The sequence below is a fragment of the Semicossyphus pulcher genome, unplaced genomic scaffold, assembly GCF_022749685.1.
Source record: "Semicossyphus pulcher isolate SPU_LCO1_2020_fin unplaced genomic scaffold, fSemPul1.0.p SCAF_2, whole genome shotgun sequence".
In the NCBI taxonomy this organism is placed as follows: Eukaryota; Metazoa; Chordata; class Actinopteri; order Labriformes; family Labridae; genus Semicossyphus; species Semicossyphus pulcher.
This window is the reverse complement of record NW_027211693.1, coordinates 28044681-28064727: the sequence shown is the minus strand read 5'-3', so window position 1 is coordinate 28064727 and position 20047 is coordinate 28044681. Positions and strand designations below refer to the sequence as shown.

The following is a 20047-nucleotide window of genomic DNA, read 5'->3' as shown; positions in this document are numbered from 1 at the left end:
GAATTGAGCTATCCTTTGTCTTCATTTGCTGATCAATCAAGAAGCGGTGAAATGATACTGCTTTGACATTATCATCATGGAAATATGGTTAATTCAAATGCCCAACTTTACAGCAAAATGTAACATTTTTAAAGCCTGGTGCAAAAATGGGTTTTGATCTCCTTGGCTAATTCTCTATTCATGACAATTTAAGGGGGAGCGGTCTGTCTGTTTGGAGCATCGGCTGTGCACGTCCTCAAAAATTAATGCTACGCATACGCAGGGATGTGACAGGGCCAACACAGCAGCAGGGACAACAAAAGGAGATTGGAGGACGAACTGATAGACAAAGTCTGTTGTTATCCACATCTATATGATGTGTCATTGCCACCGCACAGCAAATTAGAATTAACATAGTAACTGCCTCAAGTGTTTCCATATCTGTTGTTTACATCCTGTACATACGGTAGTTGCATACGGCCTGGACTCTCTGGTGTGCCCTCTAGAGGTATGCTCCAGTAAAACACATGCAGGTGACACAAGTGCAGAGACAATAATTAGAGTAATTAGAGGTTTGTTGGCTCCAAGTGACAGGTGGGCGCCGCTAGCTGTCTGATAGGTATCACTTCAGCTAAACAAGTCAACTTGACTTGAGCTTAACCTTTGAGCCATTTTTTGGGTTGTTTGTGGCTTTCCAAGATTATCTTATGTAAATATCAGCCAAATTATATGCAATTATTGTGCTAATAGGCATTCTTAAAAGCTTGCGATTGTTGTTTGTATGTGAAAATGAAGTATTATATATGTTAGCGCTAGCTAGCAGGTACCATGTCTTTAGTCATCATACCTGGTTTGTCAGTTCATCCAGTGTGTAATGGTCATGGTCAAAATACTGAACTAAAAGCTTCAAAAAGGCATTCGACAAACCACTGGGGGAGGTCATGCTAGCTCATCCATCACTATACAGTTTATGTTGGAAATTAGTTTGAGATGTTTTTCACATTTTGTTGATAAGGGGTTCTTACACATACATGATTTAATGTGAAAGACTGAGCTTGAAGCAAGGTTACATGTCCCAGGCAGACAGTTAGCATGTTCACCAATTGATGATGATCAGTACATGCAAATATAGAAAAATAATTGGTCTTGTTTTTAAGGCATATTTGATGCTCGTACTAGCATAGAAATGGTAAAGAAAAAGACAAGCTAACATGAACCTCTTTAGCTGCTTAAAGGAATGGGCGTTACAATAGTTGGATGTATGCTTTACTTTTTGTATCTCTGAACATAAATTTCACTTATAAAGAAAAAGCTGAAGTTCAGAGTCTCTTTAAAGTTATAATAAGTAGAATTTTTCCTTGAAGTTTGTCAACAACACATTCAAACTTGGCCCCTCCTCCTCCTGGGCTCTTCGTCACCAGGAGCTCACTCTCTCGTGCGAGAACACGCCCACCCCGCCGAACTAACACAGACAGCATCGTGGTGACCTTTGTGCTAGCATGCTAAACGCTGGTTACAATTGCGCTAGCATGCTAACTGCCGGTTACCTTTGCTATGGCATGCTAACCGCCGGTTACCTTTGCGCTGGCATGCTAACCTTCGGTTACCTTTGCGCTGGCATGCTAACTGCCGGTTAGCTTTGTGCTAGCATGCTAACCTGGGTTAGCTTGTCCTACCCGGTTTGAGGCACCTACCTGTCCAACAGAAAGAAGACCACCTCTGCGTCGCTCTTTTGCCATGTTCGCCGGTCTGAATGGGGCCCAGTTGCTCATTTGAACCACTCCCACACTCACCTATACGCTGTGATTGGCTCAGGGAACCACAACAGCGCCCCTCCTGAAAACGTCCCGTGCAGAGCAAAACAACAGAATAGATGCAGAGGGAAGGGTCTCACAAGGGTCTGCACACACACTCACCAACACACATGTATAGGGACCCATAAGTGATGATTTATATTATATTATATTTGTAAAAGTCTATATTTTATTTTTCTAGAAAAGTCCTACTTATTATACCTTTAAGCATCAAAGAAAATCTGAGTTAAAATACACCCTCATAGATCAGAAAACTAGATCAAAAATATCTCATAATGCTGTCTGGCTAATTACTCAAGACTGTGTGGGCCCAGACGATCACATTTTGATCGACATCTGCCTGGCTCATCTGACACATGTGATAATCAGCGTAGCGCAGCCCTAAACAGTATGTTTGAGTCGTCTGAGTCAGACACAGAGGAGGAAGCAGAAGCCCCGCCATCTGAAAAGAATTCATTTCAATTGGTCACAGAATTGTGAGTTACAAAATGCTTTGCTTGCCGAGCTATGAATGCAATGCTAAATGACGGCTCCGTAGTGTTAGCTCGTGCTATATTCTAATGGAGCCAAATTCCCCCCGCCAACACAAAACACCGGCTGCTGAAAATAGATCAACAGCACCCTGCACTAAACTCCCACAGCCAAAAATGACAACTGTGATCGACAATATCAATATCCTCGGCTGTCACACTAACCCCTTGAACAACTTTGGTTGTAAGCAGCCGAATAGCTGCTGTGGGACTTTTTAAATGATAAATAAATATATAGTGTAAAAATATATTCAAACCCCAGATCAGGAAAGTTTACAGAAACTTGGACAACATTTCAAATTCGGATCGAAACTAATTTCTAATATTTCTAAGATGCTTACTATGATGTCGGCTACATAAGACAACACATGACATATTTATAGGGCGTTTGTGTGTGTATTCCAGAGGCTTTAAACTTACCAATGTAAAGAGTTTTGCTCGTGTTGCGGTAATGTAAACCATAAATCTAAATAAGAGGGACAAAACCAGTGTGATGTTAACGTTAGCCTTTGCTAGAATTGGACAATTACCATCACTTCCTCTCCCTTAAGCTACCTCCCCCGTCCACCCTTTCTTGCTGCATCCTTCTTTCCCAGACTCCCACCCATCCCTCCTCCACTCATCTCTCCCTCCATATATTCTATTTCTCTTCCTCTTCATCTGCCCTCCATCTTCTCCTCCCTCCCCCAGTCTCTGCCTCTCTGACTCTCCTCGTGTCCTGTCCGAGAGTGGGTGATTAGCAGCAAATTAATTTGGCCCTTAATGATTGGCTCAGGGACTTACTCCTCTGTGTCTGATTGGCCAAGGGACAAGAAAGCTAATTTCCCCTGGTGCTCGTGGCGAATAGTGGTCGCCCTCAATTACCATCTGCTGCGTGTGTGTGAGTGTGTATGTGTGAGCGCACCACAAGTGTGTGCAAGCGCATGTTCTGTGACTGCATGCGTGTGCAAGACTGTCTTCATAAATGTTTAAGTGTCTGTGTGTGGAAGGAGCTGAAAACTGGTGGACTAGCAATAATGAGCTCTTGCTCTACACGAGGCAGATGGAGAGGCTGACACACACACACACACACACACACACAGAAATGCTGGCTACTGTACACTGGTACTCCACAATACTGGCTTTGATATGTGTATGTGTCTCATGTCTTCACACTCTCCTTTCCTTCCATCTCCCTCCTCCTTTATCATACTCTCCTCTTCTTCCTCTTTTCCTCTTACCGCTCTTAACCTCTCCTCCTTCCCCTGTCCGCTCCCATCCGTCTCTCTCCTCTCTTTATGAGATTATCTTTCTCCTTCTCTCTCCTCCCTCCTCCTCGCTTTCCCGCGTCCAAAATCCACCCTTCTCTCTCTTCTTTTCTTCCTCTTCTATCTCTCCTCCGATCTCCTTTCAGCTATTTTAATCCTGTGATATTGTTTTGTGTCAGATGTATTATTACAGCCATGTGTGAAATGTACTTTAAAGACGCTGTGTGTTGGATGTCTTTATTGATGTCGCTGCCAAATCAAAGGAGTTTTTGTATAAAGCAAAAATTCAGGCACACGGTGACGCTTCTACGCTGCTTCATGCTCATATGTGGGTCAGATTCTGCTCATTGGAAACAGTCTTTGTATCATTATGTTGTCTGTAGTAACATGCTGTACTGTAATATAGGGCATTTTTGTGTACTTTTTTTCTCTGCGAAGAAGCATTTCTAAATCATCAGAGAGGAAAGAACCAGGTCATATGGGAATGCTGGGGAAGAGACGGCCGCATAAATTAATGACGTACATGTTACTGCCTGTACACCACAGTGAACACAAATATCTGTTTAGAAGGACTGTATTAGTCTTTCAATCTGTCATCATGTCTGTGTGCTGTAAGTAACAGGGACTGGCTTTACGTTTGCAGGGATGGTGGCTGTTCAAAGCACGTAAAAACGCACTTTTCTTTGTCTCAAGTCTTGAAATATCTCTTCCCCCCTCCAACCACCTCCAGGTAAGATCAAGTACTCGGAGCAGGTGTACGACTCCTGCATGGAGGCGTTTGATTGCCTACCCCTGGCAGCCCTGATGAACCAGCAGTTCCTGTGTGTGCATGGGGGGCTTTCACCGGAGATTCACACACTCGACGACATAAAGAAGGTACAGTAAGAGACACACAACATTGAAATGATGCTGGCTATAGAGGCTGTACACAGTATATGTATATATATATATATATATATACATATAACATTTACTTTAAATCATTTGAAAAAAAGAGCAAAATAATCTGCTAAACTGTTATAAAGAGTATTCTTGTCAACTCACTGGGTTGTCTCATCATTATTATTGATGAGCTAGCTGAACCTCAAAGGTGTAATTAACATCATTCTTTTTTATCTCAGGCCCAAAATTAAACCTACAGGAGACTTCATAATTGTAACCTCAAATGCAGGCGATTCTGTATGTTTGTGATCTACGAAGATTCACTCTCTTTACATCCTAACTTTACTTTTAGCACATTTGTAACAGCCACTCGTCTTCCCCACAGACTTCAAATTACTTTTCCCTGACTGTTTATAGATTTAATTGGACATCATAATGTTATACTTAAAGGTATGTAGACCTACAACTAAATAGTCCTAAAATAAGTTGACAAATATTTGAACTTATTTATGCACAGCAACAAAAACAGCAGTGGGAGGGTTTAATGTAAATGTAGTAGGCTTACAGAACATTACTCTGGCCCCAAACATGATTCTTAATGTAAACTAACCAAACACTTTATGTTGTTACGAAACCAAAACACAAAATGAAACAAAACAATCACCGTTTTTTAACACGGCAAAGTTGTAATTTAGTTTCACGGGGGTTACAGTGTTCTCCTGGGTGAAGAGCTTTGCTGTGACGAACACAGAGCTAACCAAAGTGTGCTCTGCTCCGACTAAAACCACAACCACCCGGGCAAAACACTGTTTCTTCTTTGGGAATTTCTTAAGGAAGTTGCTGCCATTTGGCTCTGTAATGCCTTCAGCATTTTTTCTGCTCACCTTGCCCCAAGGAAACAGCAAACTAGACAGCTTCAATGAGAGAGGTACTGTTATGTATGTTAGTTAGAAACTTAATGGGAAAATAGCTGAGTCTGGCCTTTAGAGTTAAAAATAAATGTATGTACCCTACAGGAAAATAACATATATCCAATTTGAGGAATCAATAATACAAAGTCAGTTTTGTCCCAAAAAAATGAAGCCGCTAAATTGAACACCAACAGAGAAAAGGCCCGGCCTAACCTGCTGAAGGTAACTGGCCCAGAGATCTCATTAGCCGCTATGTCGCTAGGTATAATCAAGGTTCTGTTGCAATTAATTTTTAGGTAAAATGGCTTTAATAGACATACAAAGAGGGCAGTAAACCTTTCTAATTGTGACACAATCTGCCTGCCAAGCTGAGAACTTTGATCTCTTCTTCTATATTTACTGCTCTACCAGAAACATAAACGTTTATCACAAGAGTAACTGCTGGGAAAATGGTAAAGGGTTAATCTAACATGTTATTAACCAGCAACATAAAAAAAACCCAACTCTTATTAATGCCTTAACACCTCCACCGTTCACATATGAACCCAGTCAATGCAGTATACCAGCAACAGAGCCCCACACACATGCTCTGTGTGAATGGTTGGCAGTATCACAGAACACAAAGGAACACACATGAACACATGAGACATGAGGACACACACTTCCTCATCTAATGGCAGTGTTTCCATGGTGAATCTGCTGGTGTGACATCTTCTCCCTCCTGTGTGGTGAGGGTTGCCATGGAGATGCTCTGCTCTGACAGTGTGCGTGTGTGTGTGTTTGCTTTTCCTTCTCTTATTTATCCTATATGTGCTGGCACATGTGTGTGTGTGTGTGTGGTTTTTATCACTTTTAAAATGTTTTGTATCTGATCTGTTTTTGTGTGAGCGTTTGATTCGACCCCCTGGAAGTCGACCGACTTTATGTTTTTGGTAAGCTTATATTTCGGTGTGTTTTTGTGTGTGTGTGTTTGATTGTATGTCCTAGTTGGACCGGTTCAAGGAGCCCCCAGCGTTTGGGCCCATGTGCGACCTGCTGTGGGCCGACCCCCTGGAAGACTTTGGCAACGAGAAGACCCAGGAGTACTTTGGCCACAACACAGTCAGAGGCTGCTCCTATTTCTACAGGTACAAACTGAACTAAAATATTATTACATGAGAAGATATTTATTTCAGAAGAAGAATCCACTTGGATATTAGTGAAGATCTGGCAGCCTTGATGCAGTTGATCCCTGAGATCAGAGATATGAACTAACCTCATGTGCAAACAGACCAAAATGAATGTTTTATTCAGAGATACAATTACACACTTGGAACAATATTCTTTGAAACTGGCAGCTGAAGCATGTTAGGTTATAAATAAGGCTGATCCTCAAACTTGTCAGTGTTGTGTTGGACTCGTATGATTTGTTTGAATGATCCGGGTGCTTATGATCGCCTGGCGTCAAAGAGATGTGACTTTCATCCACAAAACAGTAATTTAATTAGTTTTAGGTGGACTTCAGGCTATTGGTTTGGGATGCTGGGGAAGAGGAGAGAGCGTGCTTTATAGATGCACGCTTACACCACATCCAAGATCCAATAACAATCACTGGGATTTGTACAAAATCTTGCCCAGTGTATACACACTGGGCACACACACACACACACATCAGTGTACCAGGAAACACATAAACACAGAAAATTCACAAACACACACACAGTTCCGTTTCAGCATGAAACGATATCCCACAATCCCCAGGGAGATTGCACGGTTCTGTTGCTATGACGACTGGCTACTCCTGCCAGATATGGAGTGATATTAAGATACAGTGAGAGAAAGAGGGAGAGCAACATGGGAGGAGGATGGGGATGGCAATGGTGTTGGAGTAGAAGATGAAAGATGGAAACAAGAAAATAAAAATGGAGGGATGTCAAGGCGAGGAGCTGGAGCTCAGAAGCAGACACAGCTTCTGCGGTCCTCACATGGAGGAGTCTGTGTTATGGCATGTTGTCTGTGGGAAACAGAGTTATTTTCTATGTTTAGCAGACACAGCATCAATCGACTAACTAGTGTGTACTGAGGAGGCTACAAGCCCCATTAATGCCTGCCTTGTGCTCACTGATGCCCCCTGCTGGTGTGAGTCAGACATGACATTAGAAAACAAGAGGCCCACTCATCTCCCACTGCTAGACATCCCACTGAATACTTCCATCTGTTTTGTGGCTTACAGCAGTCGTCATTTAATAACACATGACCATGTTTTCTATGTAAAGTGTTTCTTCTTTTATGGTATTTCTTCCCGTGATGTTTTTCCATTGCCTCACCTCAGATGCACTACTTCCTCTCACTCTTTCTCTCGATGTCTCTCTCTCTTCAGTTACCCAGCAGTGTGCGAGTTCCTTCAGACCAACAACCTGCTTTCAATCATCAGAGCGCATGAAGCACAGGATGCTGGGTAAGCTGACTGACTATCCCGGCTCAGTCGTTCTCCCGGCTTAAAAGGGAGCACCATTTAATTTAATGGCTTACCTTGACATTTCATGTTCTGAGCCGTTATTTTTCTTTGTCGGGGAATTGGCACATTAAAGGAAAAAGAGGTTCCACAATTGATCTTTTGCCTCCCTTAAACTGTGGTGTTAGCATCGTTAGATTGTCTGAGAGTTTGTCTGACTGAGAGCACAGAGGGCCTGAACAAAGAAACTCATCTCTCAACACACAATGGCAAGGCAAAGAGCCATGCAATAGTAGTCTAAATATAATAGTGGGGACAAAACACAATGTGTCTGACCCACAAATCCTTTCCTGGCATCTGTTATCCCAGTGAAAATCCTCTAAATATGATGCAGCAATTAAGGCAGCACTATTCCCTGCTGCTGCTGCGGTGTGCGCAGGTTTGTTGAAACCATTAGCAGTATTTTTGTCCATCATGCAGCTGAGATGTTCAAAGGACATTATCATTTTAGTAGTTTACTTCTGTAAAAGGTAAATAATAAACAGACAAAGTAGTGTTTTTTGACACTGCTGACATTTTAAGACTGCAAAATCAAAAACAGAGAACCAGGTCTGAGCAGAAGTATGTTATGTGTTCATACCAATGACTGTATATAAAGATGGACAACACAGCTGCTCTCATTGTACGAAATTGAAGCCAAAAAAGCCGCCAGTTGCGCAGTAGAGATCGGCGGGTGAAGCTGCTGTAGCCACTTCCGCTAACAAAAACACACATTTGACGTACTATAAAAAACAGAAGGGATCCCGCTTCATTGCAGTAGTTGTTGTATTGCTCTAAATTACGTCACAGCTTAATTTCCAACAACATTAGTCATCGAGCTCACGCGTCAAGAGGTAGGCATTCCCAGAGAGACACAGCCAGGAAGTAATCAAGTTAAATCATTACTTACAACTTTTTTATGATCGTTTGAATTACCCTTCTGCAAACAATAAAAAATGACAATCAGCGATCAAGGTGTTTATATGGAACATTTTTATTATGTTTTGGCTTTCATACAAGGTACAGTGTCATTACGGTCTACACGGTTTCCGAAAGAGAGTAGCATTGTCGAGAAAGCAACTCAGCACACCATCATAAAGAGCAAAAACAGTCAACGAATTGTGATGGACACTCACATCACATTTGTTTAGATATAAGCAGGTCTGTTTATCAGCTAGAGACTGGGCTAGTTTAAGCTTAAGTTTGTGAGTACAGATAACATATCTGTGCTTCTGATAATTATCAAGTCTAATCTGGAAGGTTCTTTGCATCCATAAAAACTAATGGCAACCAGACTGAAAAAAATCATAAATGCTTGTGCTGGCAGCTTCACTCCGAGTCTGTGGGCTTTTAGCACCCTGCTCAGTGGCATCTTTACTTCACCGTGTCATTTTGCCCACACAGACTCCTTCCTTTGCTTGTTTTTAAATGCAAGCCTGTCTCGTCTTCAAACATTTGCTGTCTGATTTAAAGATCTCTCAAGCAAACTTTCATTTTTCATACACAATGTGTTTTCTTATTTTTATTCCAGTAGCTCTAACGTGGGCGGCTTGTTTGTCTGTCTCCCCTTAGGTATCGTATGTACAGGAAGAGTCAGACTACAGGTTTCCCCTCCCTCATCACAATCTTCTCTGCTCCAAACTACCTGGATGTGTACAACAACAAAGGTCTGACCCACACACATACACACATGCACACACACAAGTATGAACACACAAAAAGCTGTGTTTGTTCTGTAATATGAAGCTTTAAAAATGTGTCTCAGTGGGAATATTATATTTAAAATAAGGGCTTAAAAACGTAAATTATATATTTAGGCAATTTATTGTCTGATATCTCTATGACTAATATGTGTGTGTGTGTGTGTGTGTGTGTGTGTATGTGTGTGTGTGTGTGTGTCCGTCCAGCGGCAGTGCTGAAGTATGAGAACAATGTGATGAACATCCGCCAGTTCAACTGCTCTCCTCATCCCTACTGGCTGCCAAACTTCATGGATGTCTTCACGTGGTCGCTGCCTTTTGTAGGAGAAAAGGGTATCAACTTTACTCTCTTATGTTTCTTAACTCTTCCACTTACAGCTAATCAAAATCAAAACATTATGAGGTCAGGTTATCTTCAGTCGTGTTGTAATATATAAAGGAATACTCAAATCAAGTCTTAGATTAGGATGAAAAACACGACTGAAACTTAGCCCCTAAGTCCCCTTACAGTAGAAATAATTCTCTTATGAAGTATCATAGACTCACACATGTACATAGCATCAATATATTATCTAAATCATCTATGTTATACCACTTAATGGAGCGACGCCTGCAAGCTAGTTAAGCTGCACTGATTCACCTGCGTCATTCTCCAATCACCTGACAAACACTCCTCCTAATGCGGCGTCTATTTAAGCTGCATGATATCCGGTCTGTCCCTCTGCTCTGTCATTGCCACCGCTGCCCTGCACCAGTACCGCGCTCATGCTTACACCCCCAGCATCCACCTGCAGGCTCCGGCTAGAGAGGGTTAAGATATGATCTCATCACTCCTCAAATGTATGCATGTTAGTTCTACACAACAACCATCTTCACTTCCTCTCAAAGTAGGCCGTTGTTTTTAATTTGTTTTACCAGGATGCTGAAGTTTTGAATAACCAAAATTCTTTTAAAAGGTGGCTTAATTATGAACGACAGCCAGCAAGCAGGGATTATCCCTATAAATACTTTAGTGTGAGAGGAAGATCAATTTATTGCACTTTATATGGTTTTATTGGCACTTCCATGAAATATACACGTACAACCCCTACTTACTGGAATAGATACTAGATACTGTGCACCAGACCGACAGGTCACCACTGTCCCTGGTTAAGTGTGTGTGTGCGTGTGTGTTTTGTCCTGCAGTGACTGAGATGCTGGTCAACGTCCTCAGTATCTGCTCCGACGACGAACTCATGAACGATGGAGAAGAGATCTACGATGGTAAAAAAAACACTCAGCATTGACATTAATGCAATCTGATTCAAGTGTCTGTTGACACATAACTGAAATATATTTAGATGATTACATACAATATATTCTGTACAGTTTAATTTTCATGATGACGCCACCAGAGATCAGACAGTTGGTGTTTTTGCTCTTTTACAGCCAGCGCAGCAGCAGCCAGGAAAGAGGTCATCAAGAACAAGATTCGAGCCATTGGGAAGATGGCTAAAATGTTCTCTGTTCTACGGTGGGTTGCGTTCTGGTTCTGCATACAGTTTGTGTACGTGTGCAGTATTGATTGAGTCAAGGCCACCATGACCACGTCATGACCAAAACCAGAGTGTATCGAGACTTAAAAAATACTTTTCAGGGATTGAGGCAGAGTTAAGACCGAGACAGACCAGATCCAGACCACTGCGAGTCCAACACTGAAAAGGCAGTATGCATACCGCCGCGGTCAGCCCTACACATGGGTCTGTGAGCAACTGACTGTCGTCACTGTCTGAGTGACGGTACTTTCAGAGCCGTAGAGAGAGAGAGCTGCGACGTCGCAATGGTGGATCATGGAGCATATTGAACCTCCACTGACGCGACTCTCTGTCTATACGGCTCTGGATACTTTACTCGGGGGAGTAGGCGGGGCTGCTCGTCCGCTGCTCGTCCGCTGTCCTCACCTACGTCTGCAGCACGCACCTGCTTTCAAACACGTTGTCATCGGCCTCATAAGGACAGTCCTTGTAACACATTGCCCACAAAAGCGCACATTGACCTGGTCAGCCACATACGAGGTTTTGACCTAGTTTGTTGTCATATCGCCAGCTCTCTCTTTTAGTAACATTTCCCTGAAGTCGTGGTCTTGACTTGTCTTGAATTTAATGTCCGAGCCAATGAGGTCTTTTTTCTTCTGGTAAAACTAAATTTCACGCATGCTTACGTAAGTTAGCACCAAACAATTTCAACCAGTCAATCTGCAACATTTAGCCGCAGAGCACCAAGAACGCTCGGTCAGTTAGCTAGCTACTGCGCTGTGGAGAACGTCTGTCTACGCCCACTTCTCAACGATCAAATCAAATCCCTCTAGTGATATGTCCCGCCTGCACGTCCTGTTTCACTCGGAAATACATCTCGATACGGAAGCTAGATACTCTCGAAATGCCGTTTCAGCTCGACATTAAGGGTGGTGAGACCATATTATTTTATTGTTCTATCATGTTGCTGTTGTGTATCAGCCATACAGTCTTTAAAAGGCCATAAAACCAGCCTATACCTGCCTGCTCGCTACTTATGTAACTAGTTATCACCGTTAATTTGACACTATTGACTGTTTTAGAGTGCTTTCAAGTAGACATGATTCTGCTGTAGGACACAATGTAAACAAAAACTACACATTGATTCATTAAGCCCATAAACAACTGTCTTTTATGTAAAATGCAGCTCATTCAGTGGAGTTTTTAAAGCTTACTGTGGAAGGTTTTTTTTACCAGTGTTTTCTAATGTAGCCTGTCTCCTGAGGATGTCCCCCGTCTGTCCACCCAATGCAATTTAGTCCAAAATTAATCAAACATTAGATTAAATAATAAATTGCTTCTTTATAATATGAATTTATAATGGACTTATGTGACTAGGCGGCTGTTATTCCAGCTATGGCAGGCTAAAATGGGGGAGGCCTTTGTCATGTTGCTAACGAGGGGGGCGGCATCCCCCCTCATCCCCCCCTTATCCCCCCCTTAAGCGTCCTAGTGTATATGTAGTGCAGGGGGAGAGGAGAACAACTAAGGCAGACCATTGCATTGACAAAAGTGTTGAGAGATTCAGCCATGAGTATATATGTCGGGGTGGGAGTGTTTAGCAGTGAAGTCCTAATCAATCAAAAGTGGTAAACAAACACCCAGGCAGGCTGAAGTTAAATATTAAATTGTTCCTCGTAGATAAAAATACTGCCCATGACAAGAGTCAAACTCTGTAGAGTATGTTATAAGCACAGAGCTTGGAAGCGGGAGACAGGTGTTTGAGTCCCTTTCCTTCTGTTAGGAACATTGTCCATGGTACATGGGCAGATGTTAATAGGTAGACCTAAGATATTATACTGCCAGTGTCAACAACAAGGTTGTGAAGCTACCAACTTTGGGACTCTGCCCTGACAGTATGTCACAAACCTCTTGACCCACTCCGAGTAAGCCCTGCCCATTCCGCAAAACCTTGTGACATGGAAATAAGCCCCGCCCCTCGTAGTGGTTACAGACGCTGCCCTCCGAGATTCCAGATGTCTCAACCTGACCCAAGGCCACATGTCAAAAATGTCTGGCCCTGCCCTGTGACAAAGTGTTAGCCCTGCTCCTTCAGTACATCACAGACTACACCCTCCAACTAACTACTGGTCCTACCTCATTGGGCCAAGTTCCTTGTGACATATAAAAAAAGTCTCCCCCTCGTAGTGATTACCCGCTCCATCCTTCTAAGAGTCCAAATGTCCACAAAAAAAGCAAGATGTAAGCAAAAAAAATGCACCACCTTTTTTTACTGGGCTGTTCTTCAGAGTAGCCCATCTCATGAAGATGTCCCCTTTCTGTGCAAGATTTGTTCAACGCTAAAGATGACTCTCTACTTTTTACTAACTCTACTTCAGCTGAGTGCACACACACATTCATATAAAGTGTTAAGGGGCAGGTACAGACAGACACACATTCTTTTATCATCATGCATCTTTCAAAGCAAAGAATAGCAGATATAAGATAAGAGAATCCTTTATTGATCCCCAGGGGGGAATTCGATAACAAATCAACTTTTTTAAATTAAATTTTAAACTATTTTATAATAAGAAATGTAAAAAATAAAGTAGGAACTTTATTATATGAATTTGTAATGGACTGAAATGAGTAGTTGGGAGATGCCTTTTGGTCATTTTGCTAACAAGGAGGAAGACATCTCCCCTCAGTCCCCCTCAAATCACCTACTGACTCCAACACTAGTTTGCCGTATGTATATTAATACTGTAGTTCCTTCAATCTGCAGGTATAAGATTGTCCCGTTTGCGTGTCCAGTGTTATAACCCACAAGCACAAACATTTGTGTGTGTTTGCGAGTGCACAGTTAGAGGAAGTGTGTAATTCTCTGTAATTCTGTTCATATCATCTGCTCTCTCTTTGTATTAACACACACAAACTCATCATCTCTGCCTATGTCTCAGGGAGGAGAGTGAGAATGTGTTGACCCTGAAGGGACTGACCCCAACAGGGATGCTGCCCAGTGGAGTGCTGTCCGGAGGCAAACAGACCCTGCAGAGCGGTGAGTGTTTCACACCCTCTCTCACACACACACATACTCACAGAAATGTACTCTAAAACTTGTTCCTGCACACAACTTCAAAAACACACACAAGTACATGCATCTGGTGCCTTCCTGCCCTCTTTCCTTCTCTCTTCTCTTGCTGTTCTCTTCTCTCATCCCTCTGCCTCACTGGCTCTGTCACTCTCTCCACATCACCTCACCGGCGCTGAGGATACTAACAGCCTGCTGGTTGTGTGTGTGTGTGTGAGAGTGAGAGAGAGTGAGAGAAAGTACGGGGCAGTTATGCGAAGAGTTCACAGATAAAGTGTGTGTGCGGTGTGTGTGGGCTAACACCAGCTGCTGCTAATGCTAGGTGCCCTGTAAAAACCTGCCATGGCCTCAGTGCTGCTCTGAGGGCCATCACATGTCTTAAGCCTGAAACATGCCTCGAAGTGTACAAATTTGCAAGCGTCACGCGTTACCACTCACACGTAAATGTGTTTATGTTTTGTTTGTTACATAGATGTATATTTCCTTTAAATACAGGGGCATTTGTCCCTCTAACTCATTGTGTTTCCCCGAGAGGCAGACTGTAGAATAAGGGGGAGAGAAAGGGTTCAACATGTCCCCAGCAGCCCGGGAGCCACCATCAGGACCCTTACAATACTTTTACTGTACTGGTTTGTTTTGTAGTCTTGTTTGGAGCTGGATCGAGACAAATATTGGCAGAACTTTTGGATGAGTTTTTGTTTGATTAAAGTTAGTTAAGGATTCTTTTCTGTGAGCCACGTTCACCATTGTTTGTATCTTTAAGCCAAGACGTTTACAAGCAACTGCACAGAAGCATGTTTCAGCCTTCACTCCTTTCTTCTTCTTTTCCTCCTTTCTTTGTTCTTCTTCTCCTCTCTGGGAGTCTGTCATCTTCTCTCTCTTCCTGTCTTTCTCTTCTCCTCTTCTCTTTGCCCATCCTTCAGCTACCATTGAGGCCATAGAAGCCATCGAGACAGTTAAGGACGCTGAAGGTAAAATCACAATCATTTCACTGTGTGTGTGCGTGCGTGTGTGTGTGTGTGTAAGCGTGTTGCGTGTGCGCACATGGGTGCGTATGTGCAGCATGGCTGCGCTCTCAGCCACCCATGCTCATAAGGTCATAGATTTTCCTTACCCATCATGCACTGAGCTCTTCTAACCATATCAGTGCTCACAACAAAGCCTAAAATCAATGCACGCTGCATCCACCACATTAAAACATACACACACTTTTCTGTTTCTTTCTCTTGGGAAACAAAAACACACCACCTTCTCTCAGCACACAGACACATACATGCATAAATATTATTACACACACACACAGAAGATGAGCGGGGCTGTGGGTGGGAGTGGGTGTGAAGGTTGGCAGGGTCACTCAGACCAGTTATCGTGTGCAGCGAGTTATTTTCTTACAGTCGTTGCTGTAGTTATCTAGAAGATAAACATGTAATCAATCTGTTCCTCTAAAAGCGACAGCAGAACAGGAGTCACCTGTGATGAAACAAATACATTCATGCCTCCAGAGCGAAAGAAAAAATCCTATTAAAGTCACAAACCAATCCTGAAAACTGCATCTGTGCTAAAACAATCCAAACATATCCCACGGTCTTCTTCAGCAAATAGTCACATGACCCAAGTACAGAACGTCAGTCACATGACAGGTGATGTGACCGAGGTTGTCTACTTACTGTAAGTAATATGATGACATGTGAGCCTTCTGCTGAAGACCAGTGGATACGGTTTTCAGTATTTGGCTGTGTTTGAACGCCGATGTGTGTTCCCAAAGTTGAGAATGATTTCCAAACATCCGGCTCATTTGTTATTTTAAAGTCTGACTGACTGAAGGCAGGACAATGACTCCAGGTTCCTCTGTGCTACTGAACAGATTGTGGTCATGTTGTTTGTGTTTAGTGTATATGTAGCTTAGTTATTACTCTGCACGATTTAGCCTACTGTAGTCCTCTGTGTTCGTATCTCTAGTGCTGTCCTTGGCTTAGAACTACTGTCCATAATTTGTTTAAGCAAATGAATTATGGCTATCTGGTGTTTTGTTTATCTGTTATGTAATTTGATTTGTAGCTGGGTGTCTTTCCACTGTGTAGCACAGTGATATATTTGTGAGTAGCTTTGTGTGTGCGAAGGTACTATGACAGTAGCTGTTGTTCAAAAGTGACAGACCTCCTCATCAGTCAGAGGAGCATCTGCCCGTGCAGAGGCTGCATTTCAGCCGAGCTTCCCGCTGCACAGGTTTGCCCACCCAGGTGGTACCCCTGACTGTCATCAGTCTCTGCTTTTGTCTTCTTAGAGTGAAATATAGAGGGGCACTTCAGCAGTTTAACAATGCTCTTCCATTAATGGAGGACTGGTTAAAACTAATAGAACATATCCTGATTATAATATCCTGGTTTGGACCAAGCTCCCCTAAAACAAGACTCATATATTTCCCAAAATGCAGCCACTAGCACTAGTTCCAGTGTTCAACTACAAAACGAAACTCTGTTTTTGTATGGATTAAAGAAACATTAAAGAATGTAATGTGATGTTGTTTCCAGTCTTAATGCCTAGCCTAGCTCAGGCCAGATGGTGCTCACTTTATAGTGTAGAGACATGATGTAGATTTTCATTTTCTCATGTAAATCTCTGCAAATAAGCGCATTTCCTTAAATGCTGAAATATTCCTTTTAACATTTCTAGCTAGAAAATGTCGAAGCTACATGTGTTACATGGTTGGAGTGTCCCTTTAAGACATTTGTCATCAATAACTCACCATACTGGGAAAGATGAAGCTGTGTCATTATCTTTCCAAACTTAGAGTACAACCAGCTTCGGCAGTACGTTACGAAATGGAAACCCCCGACTCTTGACTTTTGTCCTCATCTTCAGTTCAGCTTTAGATCACAAAATGTTGTGGGGGAGCGGTGACTTCCAGGAACAACAGCTACAAACAGCTGACTGTCAGAAACTCTTCACAGAGGGGAAACACATGTTTAAGGACTTGTGAACGACTGCTTCTGTGCAGCTATGTTTTGTTTCTTCCTGTGTCTCACGATGGCTAATCTACTGTACCTGGTGTCTCAGACTGCTGATCTAGGATCAGTGGCCATGTCGCACTGACTGTAACGTTCACTGTAAGCCTCGGCGTCAAACTCGTCCTAGCCCAGTATTCAGACAACAGATGATGCAGATCTGTGTGTGTGGATGCTGGATATTGAGTCAACATGCACATTTGACAGAACCTTTATACAAACCCAAAACAGCCTTCTTGTAAAGGATGAACAATCAGGGTCAAAATGATTGAAATCTCCTTGCTGTCAAACCTGACATGCTTATGTGTGCACGTGTACACACATCATTAATTAATAAAATAACTTGAATTACTTTCCACTTAATGCCCTGACTATTTCTTTCAAGGCTTGCAGGGGTCTGTATGCACAAGGTTCTACTGAATGTCTTCTGAGATATTAACACTATGTACTTGTATGTATTGTGTCTGTGTGTGTGTGTGTGTGTGTGTGTGTGTGTGTGTATGGGGGATGTGCCTGCCTGTCTCTGCAGCCATCAGAGGCTTCTCCCCGCAGCATCGGATCAGCAGTTTCGAAGAGGCCAAAGGTCTGGATCGCATCAACGAGAGGATGCCTCCGCGACGCGACGCCGTCAACAGCGTGGGCCTGTCAATGGGCCGCATGAACATGGGAGAGCCCAATGGGACCGACAGCAACAGCAATATACAGTGATGGACATACACCCCACATGCCCAGACACATACCTGCAGTTACAACTCTGATATGGTACCATATTTATAGGTTCGTGTACATAGGCATATATAAACACAAGTAAAATTAATCTCACACACACACACACAAACACAGTATTTCATACACTGAGGCTACAGACAACATCGCACACACGCACACACGATTACCTACCCCTCTCCTGTTGCCCTCAGCTGTATGTAAAGGCATGAGCGTACCCGGACTTTACCACCAAAGGCTCTTCAATGAACTGATCAGCTGTATTTAGAGAACTACAACTCCCATGTACCTGCACAACAACAGTAAAGAAGCTCCCCATGGACAACAGGGTGGCCTGCCGTTCACCGTGTGTTGGGGATCACCAGTGGGTTGACAGTGTCAGCATGACGTGGCTGTGTCGGTGGTGTTTGTTGTGTCGGACGGGGTCAAGAGTCAGAAAGGGGGCGGGGTGCAGGTTGGTGATGAAGGTTGGGAATTTAAAGTTACGTATGCTTCTTTTTACTGTTTGCATCCCAAAACAGGAAGTGAAACTAAACTTGTGATTGGTTGATTTTATAGGGTTGTGGATATGCCTGCCTGCGTGCGTGCACATGCTTCAAGATGTAAATGTCCGTGCAGTTATATTGGAAAATGTGTTTTTGTTTTCAAACACGAGCAGATCTCCCCATTAGCCAGGCGACAGAGAGAATTTTTTTTGATGTGGCGTGGTGGTTTGTCTGTTGCCAAGAGATGTGTGGGGATAATCTCAGCTGCAGTTTAATCTGAGCCCTAGCTGTCCTTTTCTTCTCGGGAGGAGATACTGATTTGCTACTGTAGCACTACACTGCACCCATCCTTCACTTGAAGACAAGCAAAGGATTCCCCCGAAAAAAAACTCTGGTCCCAGCCCAGTTAGCAAAGGTTTGGAACTGGGCCAAGATCGGGTTTCAAGTGTTTCTCCCAACCTGTTGCGTGTAAATAGGTTACATAGAGAGGTTTTATCGCACATCTGATGCATATGGTCACAAGATGCAAGATGCAGTATAGCGAAAGTAGGATGCTTTATGTATACGAGGGAGCTGGGGCGAAATGAAATGTGAAGTCATAATCTATTCATTCTCTTTCTACATCCTACTTTCTTCCCGTGTGGCTGTCTGCTACTGAACAGCAGCGACGGCCGGGAATCTCTGGCCTAAAAAGCAGGAAATGATATATCAGAGAGGAACAGACTCTTCTGCCAAGGCAGCGAGAAAGAGTCAGAAGAGAAGGTCTTTGTAAAGCATTTATATTAACGCATCAGTGCATGCAGAGTTAAGTTCTTTGATAATAATGTGAAGATTATATTTGTGCTCTGTGTTTTACTATGGTAGGAAATTATGTTCTTTTGGTTTTTCTGGCTTATATAAACGAACTGAGGAATAATGAATAATTTATTTTGTACATAATATTAATTTATTTATTTTTTGTATTCATTTTGTCTTATAATTTTTTTTTTTCACGTTTTCTTTCTTTCTTTTTCACAACCTGTGTTTCCGGTTTCTTTCGACGCTGTACAGAATGACAGTACGCTTCTATTCAGAGTGTCAAGTCCACGTTCTCTCCTCTCTTATTTGTCGATGTACAGGAGTTGTTTTTAATGATAATTATGAATAATGATAAACAAATATTAAACTAGCATTGATGAATGACCATACTATATACAGAGGCACAGGCATTCAGGCAGCCAAAAGCATGATTGCATGGTTAAAATTTGCGCTGTTCAAAGCAAAAAGCAGCAAGACACATTTTAACAGAAGAGCTGGTGTGTTGCCGTCACAATTTAAAGGAAAAAAGTGTACTCTCTCTGATCATAATTCTTGATGATTCCTCTTGTTATTTGATGATATTTATGATTCTATGATTATTATGGTTCTATTTATTATGGACATTATTCTTAATATTTAAGCTCTCTCTCTCTCTGCTGGTTGCTCTTCATGTTACGTTGCTCCTTGGTTGATCTTGTTGTGCTTCTTTGGGAGAGGTGAACCCCCCCTGGGAGACCCTGTGCCATAGAAATTGTGCCACGGTTCTTACTTTCTTTCTCTTTCTCTCTCTCTCTCTCTCTCTTTCTCTCTTCTGCTTCTCTTTCTGTTTTGACTCCCCAGTCACTAACACTGTAAGCATGCCCCATGGGACGATCCACTTTTTTACTCTTGAATAAAATATGCATGAACCTTT

The 20047-nt window shown here is 42.6% G+C and overlaps 1 protein-coding gene across 4 annotated transcripts in view; it reads left to right on the top strand.

Moving 5' to 3' along the window:
* The window catches only part of ppp3cb (protein phosphatase 3, catalytic subunit, beta isozyme), a 39515-nt gene extending 19468 nt beyond the window's left edge, over positions 1 to 20047 (top strand). For 3 of the 4 annotated variants that reach the window (XM_069669545.1, XM_069669547.1, XM_069669544.1), the window contains 10 exons: positions 4301 to 4446; positions 6351 to 6490; positions 7723 to 7800; positions 9409 to 9503; positions 9744 to 9869; positions 10722 to 10799; positions 10965 to 11049; positions 13990 to 14087; positions 15044 to 15091; positions 17655 to 20047. In XM_069669545.1, the coding sequence (XP_069525646.1) occupies positions 4301 to 4446; positions 6351 to 6490; positions 7723 to 7800; positions 9409 to 9503; positions 9744 to 9869; positions 10722 to 10799; positions 10965 to 11049; positions 13990 to 14087; positions 15044 to 15091; positions 17655 to 17833 (1073 nt within the window). In that variant the 3' untranslated portion in view covers positions 17834 to 20047. The remainder of the gene's footprint in view (positions 1 to 4300; positions 4447 to 6350; positions 6491 to 7722; positions 7801 to 9408; positions 9504 to 9743; positions 9870 to 10721; positions 10800 to 10964; positions 11050 to 13989; positions 14088 to 15043; positions 15092 to 17654) is intronic. The other variant, XM_069669546.1, reaches the window with a different exon arrangement.